Source organism: Salminus brasiliensis, chromosome 3 (genome assembly GCF_030463535.1).
Source record: "Salminus brasiliensis chromosome 3, fSalBra1.hap2, whole genome shotgun sequence".
Classification (NCBI taxonomy): Eukaryota; Metazoa; Chordata; class Actinopteri; order Characiformes; family Bryconidae; genus Salminus; species Salminus brasiliensis.
Window position 1 is genome coordinate 22,020,139 of NC_132880.1, and position 14,246 is coordinate 22,034,384.

The window sequence follows — 14,246 nt, forward strand, 5'->3', positions numbered from 1 at the left end:
TTGCCTAATTTTTTTACTAGTGCCTAACATACAGTATAGCTGCTCCTTTCTCCTGGTCTTGAATGCGCTTGTTTGACTGAATGTACACTGGCGCTTACTCTCACCTAGCCTAACTGTGGGATGAAGTGAGAAGTGAAGTAACTAGTAACAAGTGACTAATCTTGTCATTTGGTCATTCATACTTGTACAGACTGACACGATCCGGTATTCTTTACACGTTTTTACCATATGTAGTGCATTTCTGTGATTTAGTCTTGTCAAGTCAGATTTATTTATATAGCGCTTTTTACAACTGTTGTCGTCACAAAGCAGCTTTACATAATTAGTAATTAATAAAAGACAGACAAAAAAAGAAATACCGTAAGACATAAAGGATCAAAGACCCCCAGTGAGCAAGCCAACGGCGACAGTGGCAAGGAAAAACTCCCTCAGAGCTGGAGGAAGAAACCGTGGGAGGAACCAAGACTCACAAGGGGGACCTGACCCATCCTTCTTTGGTCAGAACTATTTAAACATTAATGGTAAAAATGACCAAACCAGATACAGCAGATAGTTAATAGTGGTGATATTAATAGTGGAAGGTATTTACGAGTCCATTTAGGTTTTAACATGGTCACTAAACAGGAAGCAGCGGTAGGAGGGCGTGCCGCTGGTCTGGTATGGGTGGTGGTGGGTGGGGGGGCCTGATGGTCGGACTGGTAAGTGGCAGCTGGTCTGATGCAGGTGGCAGGTCGGCTGGCTGGCCATTTACTTGGAGAAGGTAAAAAGAGAGAGTTAGTTCTGAGAGGATTTTATTGAGAACAGAGAATGAACAGACTCCTGCAGGTCTGACTATAACAGCCTAATTAAAAGGAGAGAGCCAGAAGGTAACACAGACACGGGAGCTCCCTGAAACGCTAGCCTTGTCTCCTCGCCATTTTTGTTTTTGCCTGCGGGAATGAAGGAGGATGGGACTCTTGAAGCTCCACTGTGGACTACTTCGATATTGACTGACATGGCAATCTACCATTCCCAGCAACTTCCTTTAGAGACACTAATCCTCCCAGGGGAGCTCCTCTCCTCTTGTGTGCATCTACAATAATAAGTGCTAGATAAAGTGCTTAACAATAAAGTGCTTCACAGCTACAGCTGCTCAACGTAGTAACAACAGTGCCTTCCTTGTGGGATATCATGGTTCGATTCCCTGTCTGGAAAAGTACACTGCACCAATAAAAGTTCTTGGGCAAGATTCCTAACGCTACATTTGGCTACCTGTGTATTTACAACCTATACAGTATTTAAAAGGTTCTGTAGTAAGGGGACATTGGAGAAGACCAGTCCCAAACTATCTGCTCCAAATGCATTGGATCATTTCTGTTCCCTTTAAATAAGATGTCTAACATCTATGGTGGTGTGGTGAGAGGATCAAAATATTTTGCATTTCTAATTAAATGCCATAATTCTGCTTTGGAATCTAAAGATGTTAAACTCTAGTGTCAAATTTGATCTACTGGGTCTAATGACATTCTGTTAGATCAGTGATCCAACTAATGAACTACTTAACAAGCCTTTCTTGACTAAACTGGCTGTGTTAAAACACGGAAACATGGTGATCAGAGGTATCCTAGGTCCTGGAGTGTCAAGTGCCAACATTTGCAGCGCCTGCCTTTGAAAGTTCATGCTGTAAAGCCTTTCCCTCTGAGTTTCCATCACGCTGCATGCTGAATCCTTTCACTCCAGGTGCCCAAGTGAATTCTGCTTAAAACAGTCCTGTGGCCCCACCCCACTATTTATTTGTTTGTTTGTCCTAAAATGATCCTTTTTTGCTGTGCTCCTGCTGTGTTATAGCTATTAGATGTAGACTCCTTGGGAAATCCTCAACCTTGCATTTGTTATTTGTCAAACTGAGGCTGTGATTTGCTAAAAGCTATTCTGCTAGGTTCTTGATATCAGGGATGAATTTGATTAGGTCATGTATTCCAGCTTCTCTACTTTCTTAAGACTGTTGGTTACTCTCCTGCCCCCGTGCTTGAACTGCAAACTGTTCAGATTTTGGCTTAAATATTAGTAAACGGCAGCTCCCCAGCACCCTCACAGAACTGAGTCTTTGTTTCTTCCAAGGTTTCTTCCTGTCGCTACCACCTCCATTGTGGTGCTTGCTCATAAGAGGCATGGACCAGGATCTCTGTAAAGTGCTTTGTGACAACGTTTGTTGTGTATGAGATAAAGCTCTTCTCTCAATCCATTTGTGTCCCAAACAGCAACAAGAAGGTTATTCCAGTGCTTTATGAGAGAAGGATCTTCCCCCTGTATTGTGTTTTCTAAAGTGAGGATCTGACGGTAGGCTAGCATCCTAAATGAAGTGTACATGACTGGATGTAAGGATAAGGAAGTTCTCCAAGCCACCAAGAAATTCCCATCATCAATAATACATTCTACCAGCCAATTTATTTTTACCAACCAACATTTTGCTTATTTGCATCTTGCAACTGGAGATCTGTGTTTCTCTTTTGTCCTATAATCCTCAATAAAATACCAAAAATATCATTAAATAGCATCATCTGCTCTTCACATTAACTGTCCCATCTTCAATTTGGCTTTACATTGTTTTCCGTGTTATTCTAAGGTTAAGTGAGCTATGTTATGATTCGTAAAAGTACGTTCAGGTTTTCATGCTCTGCTGTTTTTCAGCTTGGAGAGTGCCGTTTTCTCCAGAGCAGACTTTCCTTAAAGGATATGCATACCACCTCCTTGTGACATTTCGATGCTTCATGGTCCTCAATTGCCTCCAGTTACGAGTTTATTTTGCCCACAGTAAAGCTGTTAAGTCTTGCTGATGGCTGGAGCATGCTACCGGCAGTAGGAGCGGAAAATTAAATGGCTTCTCTCATTGAAAACTAGCCAGTCATGTAACTCCTTAATGGCAGCTCTTTTCCACTTCTCATTTAAAAACAAAAACAAAAAACAAAAAAAACACTCTCTTTAGGTTCTTCCCTTGACTTCTCTTGAGAAGGCTTGCTGATATCCGCCACCTGCTTTACACCGGCAATGCACTGCCACATTTCTGTTCCGTTCTTCTGCCTTTAATGACATTTAGACTAGCAGCAGCACAGGTGTATTGCTGCTCCAGGCAGGTCAGTTATGTGGGTAGATCAAATTGACCTGATTTACATAATAATAATTTTCCACGCTGATCAATGCAGAATTTAACTGGTATCCAGTGTAAAGATGCAAGAATAGGCCTAATGTATGTGTGGATCTAGCTACTGATAACTGATTTAATTTTGGTCACTATAATGGTGATATTACATTTTCATACATTTTCGTCTGTGTTGTTTCATTTAGCTGTGGACTGAAGTTATCCATCATGTGAAATACCTGTGTAAAAAAAAGTTATTGTCCCCTTGTGATAAGTTACCTGCTTCATGACCAGTAACTGCAAATGTCTTACCATTTTAATAATTTCAGTTTTTTGAAGTGTGTGTGTGTATATGTGTAATTATATACATACAAACATACATACATATACATACACAGACACATACATGCATTAGACCGGCTCCCGCAGTGTGCAGAGCTGAAGTCTGGGTTCATTTTGACACAATAAAGAAGGCACAACGGAGATCGACAAGAACTATGCCGTTTGTAGAATGTGCAACCAACATAACTCGGTGCTTTATTTCATTTGCATAGACATGCACCCTCTCAGTGTTGTATAGAATGAAGGCTTCCGTAATATGCTGAATACAGTGGAGTCAAGTTGCACCATACCCTGCATTTTCCTTTACTAACTACTGAGAAATGAAAAACTGACAGACATGCATGACTACAGCAGAATGTTAACCTTTAAAGCAGGATCAAAAAATATACTGTGTTTACAATGTTTTATTTTCTTATTTTTATTGGCCTATTTATTTATTTATTTATTTACCTTTTAGTTTTTTATACGGACAGTTGACCTAAAATTAGTAAAAAAAAAAAATCGTAAAATATCGCCTTGCTTAAGTGTCTCAGTATATCACAATATATCGAATCATAACCCCTGTATTGTGATACGTATCGTATCGCCAGATCATTGCCAATACACAGCCCTAGTAGTGTGTACCGCGTCTTCTCTATGTGACTGTGTACACTGAACTGTGACAGTTTGGTAAGAGTACATGTACATTCGATTTGTCTATAGTTCTTTTTTTTTGTTTTTTGGGTCGTATGAGACTTCATTTGGTTAGCGTTGTTTTCTGCTCTACTGCTACCTTTGCCCAGTCTGTCTATGGGCTATGTTTACACTGTTTTCGTTTCAAAATGCATGCAATTTGCTATGTTTTCTGTTTCCTGCCATCAGCACGGCTCTGATGTTCTACAGCCCTTAAAATAGAAAAGGTTTGGAAGCGCTGCTTGGAGTCTCTGATCATGTGATCATTTCTGGACGAAAACGAAGGTGAAAGAAACGCTGCGTAATAACGACCAAAGTAATTGTCAGCTGTTTTCAAACGCACAGTGTTTCGCAATGCTTGGCCACAGTGCTGCCCAGACCCACACACACACACACATTGCAGTAAAACACTTGCTTACAACCACTAGCTTACTCCACAGACTATATCACCAGAAAGGGGAATCGGTGTTTAAAAGTGCAGCGTGTAAAAAGTAGTCATTTTTTTTAATGAACGTTGTTGTAAAACGGCAGGGTGGGTGAACAAAGCGGGCGTATTTGCCACTTTGCAAGGTGTTTGAGACTTCCTTCTGATGTTTGAAGACTCCGATTGCTGGATATAAACACGAAGGGCCATCCTTTTATTATTTGAGCTCACAAGGCTCACAAGCAGTTCACTAAGAACCAGTTAACAAATCAAATTAATGCTGCTTTCCAGAACGATCGAGAAATCCAGCCACCGAGCAGAGCAAGTTATAAGAGCAGACAATGACACAGGGGAAATGAGTGAGACCTGTGTTATATAGATATATAGATAAGATAGTCCTTTATTAGTCCCGCAGTGGGGAAATTCCCAGTGTAACAGCAGAAAGGGATAGCAAGACACTCAGTTACAAAAATTTGGATAAATAATTTACACTATATGCACAATATATATACACAATATAAATAAGAATTAAAAGAGCAATAACAATACTATTTACAGCAAAAGACTCTTAATTGCACATGGGGATGGATATATATCTATATCTCCCCATATATATATATATATATATATATATATATATATATATATATATATATATATATATATATAAATATATATATATATATATATATATATATATATACTTTTTTTTCCTTTTACAATGTAGTAAAACATTGATTTTGAACCTTATTTGTTCGGCTTTCGGATGAATGTGATTAGGACTGCCTTCATTAGTCACAGTAGTCGATGACGTCAATGCTAAAAATAACCTGACATCAATATTCTAAGCCGACGCAATTGTTATAACATTATTTAATTTTTTCTTTTTTCCACTACGTAGCCACTTCGTGAGGTCAGTCATTCCTGGCTCCAGTCCGGTCGGCTCCATTCAAGGCTAAAGTTAAAAAAAACCAAAACAACTGGGGCTGCAGCAGAGTCCGACTGGGCCGTGAAATAGGTTTTTAAAAGTTACCCAAGGCATCGCAGGTAAGAGAACCTGAAATTAGCACAGAACAAAAAGGTCGCTAGGTTCATACTGTAGTGGCACTCGCGCAACGCACAAGCACCTGAGGAGAAAACACACTGGAGCTATTCAAGGCGATAATAGCTCAATATGTAAGCCTTGTATTAACAGTTTTGTCCAAAGAAATTTTCTTTTTTTGGTGGGAAAATGCTTTTTCGTCGGTTAATTGACTAATTGACAAAATAATCAACAGATTAATCGATAGAACAATAGTTCTTCATGGCAGTCCTGTCCGTGTGGTGATGGAAAATAAAAGATGTCTGCTGGTGTGTGTTGTGAAGTGTGTGTGTGTGTGTGTGTGTAGGGTGATGGAATAGCTGTTGTGTTGTATTGAGAAAGTCGCAAAAGAACATTGAAAAGCTGGAAAAAGGACCCAAAACAGTTGATGGAGAGTGTTTAATGAGATCATTGCTGTTCTTCGCTTGTAGTCTTTTCTGTAACCAAGTGACCAACTGGAAACTGCATGCTTCCCGTTTACACTGGCACTCGCATGCAAAGCGTATGTGAATAGTAATGAGATCTGTGTTTTTGGGCAGGTCGGCGTGGACCGAGATTAGTAAAGTACACGACTGACCTAAGGCTAAAGAGACCAACAGCATGGACCAGTTGATGTATTACTTCCTATTCGCTGCTGCGTCTGGTCAGATATTCTTGGAGATTTGATGTTTCACTCCTGTAAAGATGCAGTAGTGTTCCTAGGGCTCTCTATATTTCTAGATAGTGGTTGTGGTTCAATAATGCAATAGAACCCCCCCCCCCTTCTCCGAAGTTAATTTTGATTACCAGTCTAGTGTGCCATCAGGACCAGTGTATGACTTGTATCTGGATTGTATTCTGTAGGGATGCACCGATTAGGCTCTTTCAGTTCTGATACAGATAAACTTTGCATATTGGTCAATACCGTTGCTGAATTAATAAACCATATTAATCAGGATCAGGCATCAGGATTGACTTCAGCATTACTTTATATAACAAATTAACACATAGATAGATATAAATGTACTAAATTTGTAATTTGTCATTTATTTAGTTGCACATTTAGTGCAGTCTCACACCACCAAATTAAAGTGAATGCATCGGTTCCATGGATCGGCCTAATTATGTGATACCTGATCCAGCTAATTTTGTTAATATTGGTATCGGTGCATCCCTAGTATCCAGATACGATTTTAGCCACATGCGTTTACGCTTGGTAATCAAATGTGTCTCTGGTTAGTGTGAGACGGAATATACAAAGTTGCTCATTGTGCAGCAGTTATTAATGGGGTTTTATGTTGTACTGGGTGGAGTTTTGGTTGCGTCTTGGAGAGATACAAGTTTACACTTGCTATAACGTGCTATGGTGCCTCAAATGCATCTCGGACCCCCTCCTGTAGTGGTTTGATGATGAGCTGGGCATATGACGATTTTATCGTATTAAGATGAATTTGACAGTATGATTTTTCTAAGCATATGGGGGTTACTTTTGGTGCTTAATAAACACTGATCAGCTGCAGGTTTCATTACAGACAGTGTAATTAGAATGGGTTAATTAAAAGAAGTGCAGCAGATGTCACTAATGATGTTTTTAGTCTGCGATTACATGCATTGTGATAAATATCATGAATTGCAAAAAAAAAGTCTTTAAATATCGTGATATAGTATTTTTACCACATCGCCCCCCCAGCTCTAAGCCAGGTATAGGGTATAGACATAGGGTAAACGTACCTATAAAGCTCACATTGAGCACAACTCATCTTAGAGCCCAAAAGTGTTATCTTACTTGACATCTTGATCAAATAATGTTTGTTAATACATATTTCCTGCTATTTTAAGCCAATCAAATGACTGTATACTAAGGAATGGCTATCCATATGCACATCCTGGGGGCCAAACTTTGGATCTTGGATGTAGTAGCCAGTACAGGCGCTATAGTACATAGTTAGCATACTAGTTGTAAAAGTTTGTGGGCCACACCAATAATTACATTGCAGGGATTACTGACTTGTATTTGTTCTCGGAGAGAATAGTGTACTATAGTGTTCATTCATATTGAAGCAATGCGCAGTTTGATGTATAACCTAGATATATTGCAGTACATGATGTTTTAAGTACTATATTTTTATTTCTCATAATTTGCTGCTGCTCCAGTTGAGCTCAATGTGATCCCTTCAAATTCATTTATATTGAATGTCTATGTAAATATTGCATACCGAATTTAAGCACTCACTGATGGTTGGTACTTTAAGTGAATCTAAGTTTTAAAATGAAGCCTAATAAAATGTTGTTGCAGCTTTTAGATGGCAAATGTAAGAGACAGTAAATGAATCCATTAAATAATGGGATCCCTATTCAGCCTACTACACAGTGGGGTAAAAGAGGGTGGGCTAAAAGCAAATTCCCCTTTGTAGATAAAATGAACTTAATGCAGAGAAGCTAGGAATTTCCACAAAATTGAAACATGCAAGCACCTGGTAACTGGACAAATAATCTAATGCTTTATTTTACAAATAATACAAACACTTTTCACAAAAACTCAAAACACTCACACATCCCAATAATAATACTACATGACACTCCACTGTGAGTAAAATGTACAACATCCGGAGAATTCGACCCTTCCTCTCTAGAGAAGCCACCCAGGTCCTTGTTCAGTCTCTCGTCACTTCCAGACTTGACTACTGCAACTCTCTTCTGGCTGGTCTCCCTCTGCGCACCATCAGGCCCCTGCAACTCATCCAGAATGCAGCGGCACGGGTCGTCTTCAATGTCCCAAAATTTACCCATGTCACTCCACTGCTGCGTTCTCTCCACTGGCTTCCTGTAGCTGCCCGCATCAGATTTAAAACCCTGACGCTGGCCTACAAAGCCAAGAACGGACCAGCCCCTCCGTATCTGATGGCAATGGTCAAAAGCCGATCCGCACCAAGAGCCCTTCGAGCTTCAAGTACGGCTCGGCTCGACCCCCCATCCCTCAAAATCCGCGGAAGACAAGTGTCCAGGCTTTTTTCTGTCCTGCACCAAAGTGGTGGAACGAGCTGCCCCTGGGTGTCCGAACGGCCGAGTCACTCGCTGTCTTCAAACGCAGACTGAAGACCCACCTCTTCAGAGAGTACTTGGACGAATAGTTCTATGGTCGCCTTATTGTATTATGTTTAGTAATGTCTAAGCTTGGAGGTATCTTTTGAATTATTAGCCTATTCTAACTAGCGAAGGTTTTCTTGGGTAAATAGCAAAGCACTTTGTAAGTCGCTCTGGATAAGAGCGTCTGCTAAATGCCGTAAATGTAATGTAAATGTAAATGTAAAATAATGAATGTATTTTAATGGCTCACTTGCTAGATTTTATTGTTTTGCCCTATGCAATGTACAAAACCTATCAACATGGGCCACATATGACTGTTCGTACAGTGTGATTGACTAGATTGAACTCCACACACACAGCAGGAGTAGATAAATTCTTCCACAGCAGGGTTGCATTTGTGTAGTTAAGCCTATGTCTGTACGGAAGGCCTGTTAGTGATTACTTTTAAAAACAGCTGGTGGTTTTTGCCCTGTTAGAGAACCCTCGGGAAGGACCTGCATTTCTGCATTGATTATTAATAAAATGTGGTCTAATCATTATCTAAGTCCCAGTCAAACACAATATAAACTAATTACACACAAGCTGTATTATATACTGTACTGTTCATGTCTTTTATTGAGTAAACATTGAGTAAACATCCACAGTGTAGGCTGGAGAAGAGTAAGTGAACCTTTAAATATAATAGCCTGTGGATCCCCCTGTAGCAGCGAGCATCTCCTGCAAATAAGCTCTGCACAATGTTGAGGAGGAATTTTATACAAATCCTGCCTGCAAATGTGTTTCCAATCATCAGTATTTTCTGAGATGTGTTCTGGACACAGCCCCCTTCAGGTCATGCCTGAGTATCTCAATAAGTTTAAGTCCAGGGCTTTGATTTGGCCATTCCAACACCACGCATTATCATATTTTTCAACCATTTAGTTTTTTGGTGTGCTTTGGGTCATTGTCTTGTTGCATTACCCAACGTCTCTTCACCATGCTTAACAGTTGAGAGAAGGTTTTGGTGTGCAGTGTTTGTCTGAAGGTTTGTTCTCTGTTACCCTTGGGTTCTTTCTTACATTTTTCAGGATTCGCTGTTGTGCTCTTGGAATTTTCTCTCTCTGCCTTCAATCTCAGGTGAAGCAGAAGCTTCGGGTGCTTAGCCAGCTAAGAGCCTCACAAGCACCCGACATGTCCGCTTCGCTGGAGCTTTAAGGCTGAGCCACTTTTTCATGGTATTGGTTTCCCTTACACAAAGTGGTTAGAGCAGACGTAAGGATGTTTGGGTGGATGCTTTAAATGTAGAGCCTTCAAGCATGGACACGGCTCCTCTTCTTTGGAAGGCAGTAGATGTACGTTATCTGGTGCTCTACAGCACTCCCATTTCTTTGTGTTTTGTTCAGAACTGTTGTACGTATGTTTGTCACTGTGGTTATAATCGAACGAGGTTTTTTACTTGGAGTACACAAAAATATTGTCTGCAAGAAATACAGAGCTGCAAGAAAACGCATGATTTGATATAGCTCTAAGGCTTGTTGATTCTTTTGGTTGTGCTCAGCTCTGCTCTGCGCTCTCTGCCATCTGTATTTTTACTTAATTGGTCACCTGACACTATTAAGATGTGATTTTGGTATGTGGTGTTGTTAACGACAAAATCAGTTAGTTGCCGCAGAAGTCTGTGTGTGTGTCACATAAGCGTTAAGTTTTAACAGAGATTAACTGAATTTCTTTGCTCTTTCAGCGGATTCATCTCACAGACTCAATCTTTTCTACCTGGCAAATGACGTCATTCAAAATTGCAAGAGGAAAAATGCCATTGTCTACCGCACCACCTTCACCGATGTTCTGCCGGAAGCTATTAAGCTTGTCAAGTGAGGCACATTTTGTTATACATTTTACATTGCTGTGTTCTGTGAACTCCTGACTTCTCCTTTATATTGGTTTTCCTCTGAACATCTCTCCCTTTGTGTATCTTTCTCCCTCTGCAAATAGAAGCATTATTAGTAGACGTTCTTTAAACCTTATTACGAATGACCTTTTCCTTTCATTTACTCTACAGTGCTGTGAAAGACTCACAGGTGCGCAAGTCTGTGGACAGGATCTTGTCCATCTGGGAGGAAAGGAGTGTTTATTCAGAGGAGCTCATTAGTCAGCTCAGGAGTGGTCTGATCCAGAGAGAAGAACCACCAGGTTTGAGCCAATCCACTGGTCAATACTGTGTTTTATTAGCTGTGCTGAAAAACTGAAATGCAAGATCAGTGTAAGCTAATCCTATATGAATTTTTAACTCTGTATTAGTTTGAACCTCATTCTCATGTTTAATTAGCTTCCTTGACATTTACTGTAATGTAAACAGGAAGTAATTGCTAGCTTGCAGAGGTTCACTGAATAATATTTGAAGCGTTTTTAATATATCAACACTTTCATTTCAGCTCCTGTCAAACCAAAGGCAGCCCTGAGATCTAAAATAGTAGCTGAGTTTGTGGTGAGTGGCAGTACCTGACGGTTTGTGTGCACCGACTGAACGGCTTTAACCAGAAATCACAGTTCCAATGAAACCTGTCTCATGTACTCGCTCATGTGTCTGATTGATTACTTCTGTCTGATTCTGTCTTTGCTCAGCCCTCTGGATTCATCGAGCAACTGACTAAGTACAGGAACTCAATGGATGAGATTGAGCTAAAAGAGAAGCAGCTAGCTGCTATGAGGGTGGATGTGTGCAGCACAGAGGCTCTGAAGAAACTCAAAGGTAGCCACAAAACAGACACACTACTGCTACTACACTTTCTGTTCATTTATTAACTGCTCTTACAGACTATGTAGTTGTTTACATGAAAACATTATTGTGTTTGTTAGTGACTGCTAGTGTGTCTACATGCATGAGAATGATTGATCTTTGTTCCTTCTTACCTTCTTTTAGATAAAGCTGGCGGCAAGCGTTTTTCCAAGGATTTTGAGGATGGTAGTAAAAAGCTCCAGGACTTTGTAGCCTTCATGGATGGACAGGTCAAAAAGGGACCTTCCCTGATGGAGGCTTTGGAGAATGCAGACATCTTCTATGAAATGCAATACAAAGAAGTCAAAATTGTTACCAAAGTAAGTGGTTGTAAACAATGGTTTGTGGGTTTCTGACCTTAATCATAACTAATAAAAATCAGTCTCTTTAGGTGACTAATTAAAAAGCATCCATGAACTGGACTAAAAATACCTTAGGAGTTAATTGGGCAGGCGGTGTGTTGCCTTATACGCTCCTCCAGCACTTGATTACTGGGTAGGGCCTCCTTTTGCTGTCAAAAGTATCAACTCATTTCATCCAGAATTTAGAAACGTCAGTTCAGGACAATGTTGATGTGATTTGTGTAAAACAATCCTGTAGTTTTTCAGTAGTCGTTTCTACGAATTTCCTGTTCCCAAAAGTGTTCTCAACACCCCAGAAGTGTTCTATTAGATTGAGATTTTTTTGTGACTGGGAAGGCTGTTTAAGTTCATTCAAGTTTAAATCATTACCCTGTCCATTTAACCAGTTTGATGATTTCTGCTTTGTGACGTGGTGCATTATCATGCTGGACGTACTCGTTATAAGATTGTTAGCTGTTAAATTTTGGCCATGATTGCGCATGGTCAGCAGGAATACTCAAATAAGCAATAATCGGTATAAACAGCTCAACATGTGCCAAAAAATATTCCCCACTCCATTACATTGCCTCAGTCAGCCTGGACTGTTGATAAAAGACAGGTTCAGTCCAAAAAAATCAAGCTGTTGGTGCTAAATTGTGACCCTACCATCTGTGCATCTCTGATCATACCAAGCTACAATTGCAAGTTTGGTAAGCCTGTGCACTCAGCAGCATTCTGGTGGTTGATGTGAACATTATGCATGCATCTTTATGACATGCATCTTTACAGTTTTAGGCTTTGCACTGCTGCCACACAATTGGCAGATTTAGACGAATGCATTAATGAGTAGATGTTGGGGTCTTGTGTATTATATTACATACGCTAATAACTAATGTCTGTCATTCCTCAGGCCTATCAAACTTTTGCCAACCGAGTGTTGCATCTTAAGCGCAAGCTGGATTCACTCAAAACCTCTTTACCTGACCCCAACGACTCGCCGATCCCCTCACCCTCTGAAGATGCCCCCTCACCCACAGGCTCTGAATCACCTTTCCATGGGCTGCCACAAATTGGTACCCCAGACCCAGATCTAGATGGCCAGGCCATGGAGGAGGACCTGATTGCCTTGGGTGATGCTCCTAGTCCGCTTTCCTCCCTCGGAGACAAAGACAACCGTGACGTGGAGGATATGGAGCTGTCAGATGTGGAAGAGACAGAGGGGCCGGCCATCATAGGTAAGTGAGAGTCTCCCCTCGTCTTAGAGGTTCCAAGTTTGCTTGTATGCATTGTGTAAGGTTGAAGAATTGGAACAATGCAATGAAGATAACTTAACTCTGAATTTGTTGTTGTTATTTCGCTCTTAACCTATTTTGTTTTCATCCCACAGTGGAAGAGAAAGTGGAGCAGCCTGGCCCAGTCAGTGTCAGTGTATCTAGCGAAACCCCAGTGGTTGCAGTCACTGAACCTATTCAGTCTAGTCAAGCTGTACCAGCGAAACAGGTCACAACTCCAGCTGCAGCAGTGACCCCAACAACTCCCTCTCTTCCCATTAATCTCGCTAGTGTTGATCTAAGCAAGATCAGCTCCATCCTTAGCACACTCTCAAATGTCATGAAGAATTCTGGTAAGATCATGGATACTAGATACATCTTTCAGCACAGATGTTGAAAATAGGCACATTATAAACATAAGTGGGCAATATTGTAATGTTTTCAAAGCATATTGTAAATAACATCAAAATTTGAATAACACTGACCAACGTCATGTTTCATTAGGAAGACAGCATAGTTAGCCCAGGTTAACTGGATTTAGTTCAGCACTGTTTGAAAGATTGGATAATTACCACTGTATGCAGTTTGTTTACACTGGTGGTGTATTGTTTGTTTCAACTTTATTGCATCTCAGAAAAGCTGTATTTTTACAGTATTGTGCATTACGGCTGGGCCGAGTCGTCGGCATTATTGATGTCGTAAGTGATGCATAATGTACACTGATGTGTCGCAAAGATGGTAGCTCCAACTGAAACCGATGACTGTGCCCCAAACTGCACATTTCTGCACTAAATAGTGTGTTAATGATAGGGCACCCCCATTATAGATATGCTCGTTAATGTAGTTAAATAAGTATAGAAGTGTGTGGTTTGGGACGCAGGCAGGGATGTCTCTAGAGAGCAAGCTGCGGCTAAAGTGTGGAGAGTATTTTGGACAGAGAGCCAACAGTGTGGTGCTCAGTTGTCAGGAGCACATAGTCAACATGGTAGCATAACAGCACCGTAAACGCAGTGTCGTCTTTCCCCATGTTAAAAGTTAATCATGTACCGCTGCAGTCATGGTAATGTAACATGTAAAATGTTCATAGAACAAAAATATTAATAGAAATATTACTGTTAAAAATGTTCATTATAGTTAAATTATTGTAATTGAGCACACAAACAAAATCCCATTAGA

General features: G+C 40.4%; 1 protein-coding gene across 3 annotated transcripts in view; it reads left to right on the forward strand.

The window, feature by feature from the left end:
- Positions 1-14,246, forward strand: part of rprd2a (regulation of nuclear pre-mRNA domain containing 2a) — a 37,831-nt gene that overhangs the window by 8,188 nt on the left and 15,397 nt on the right. For all 3 annotated transcript variants that reach the window (XR_011979287.1, XR_011979286.1, XM_072675592.1), the window contains exons 2-8: positions 10,424-10,553; positions 10,742-10,872; positions 11,115-11,167; positions 11,305-11,431; positions 11,603-11,778; positions 12,710-13,034; positions 13,187-13,423. Coding sequence is in view for 1 of the 3 variants with exons in the window: in XM_072675592.1 (XP_072531693.1) it covers positions 10,424-10,553; positions 10,742-10,872; positions 11,115-11,167; positions 11,305-11,431; positions 11,603-11,778; positions 12,710-13,034; positions 13,187-13,423 (1,179 nt within the window). In the remaining 2 variants the exon portion in view is untranslated. The remainder of the gene's footprint in view (positions 1-10,423; positions 10,554-10,741; positions 10,873-11,114; positions 11,168-11,304; positions 11,432-11,602; positions 11,779-12,709; positions 13,035-13,186; positions 13,424-14,246) is intronic.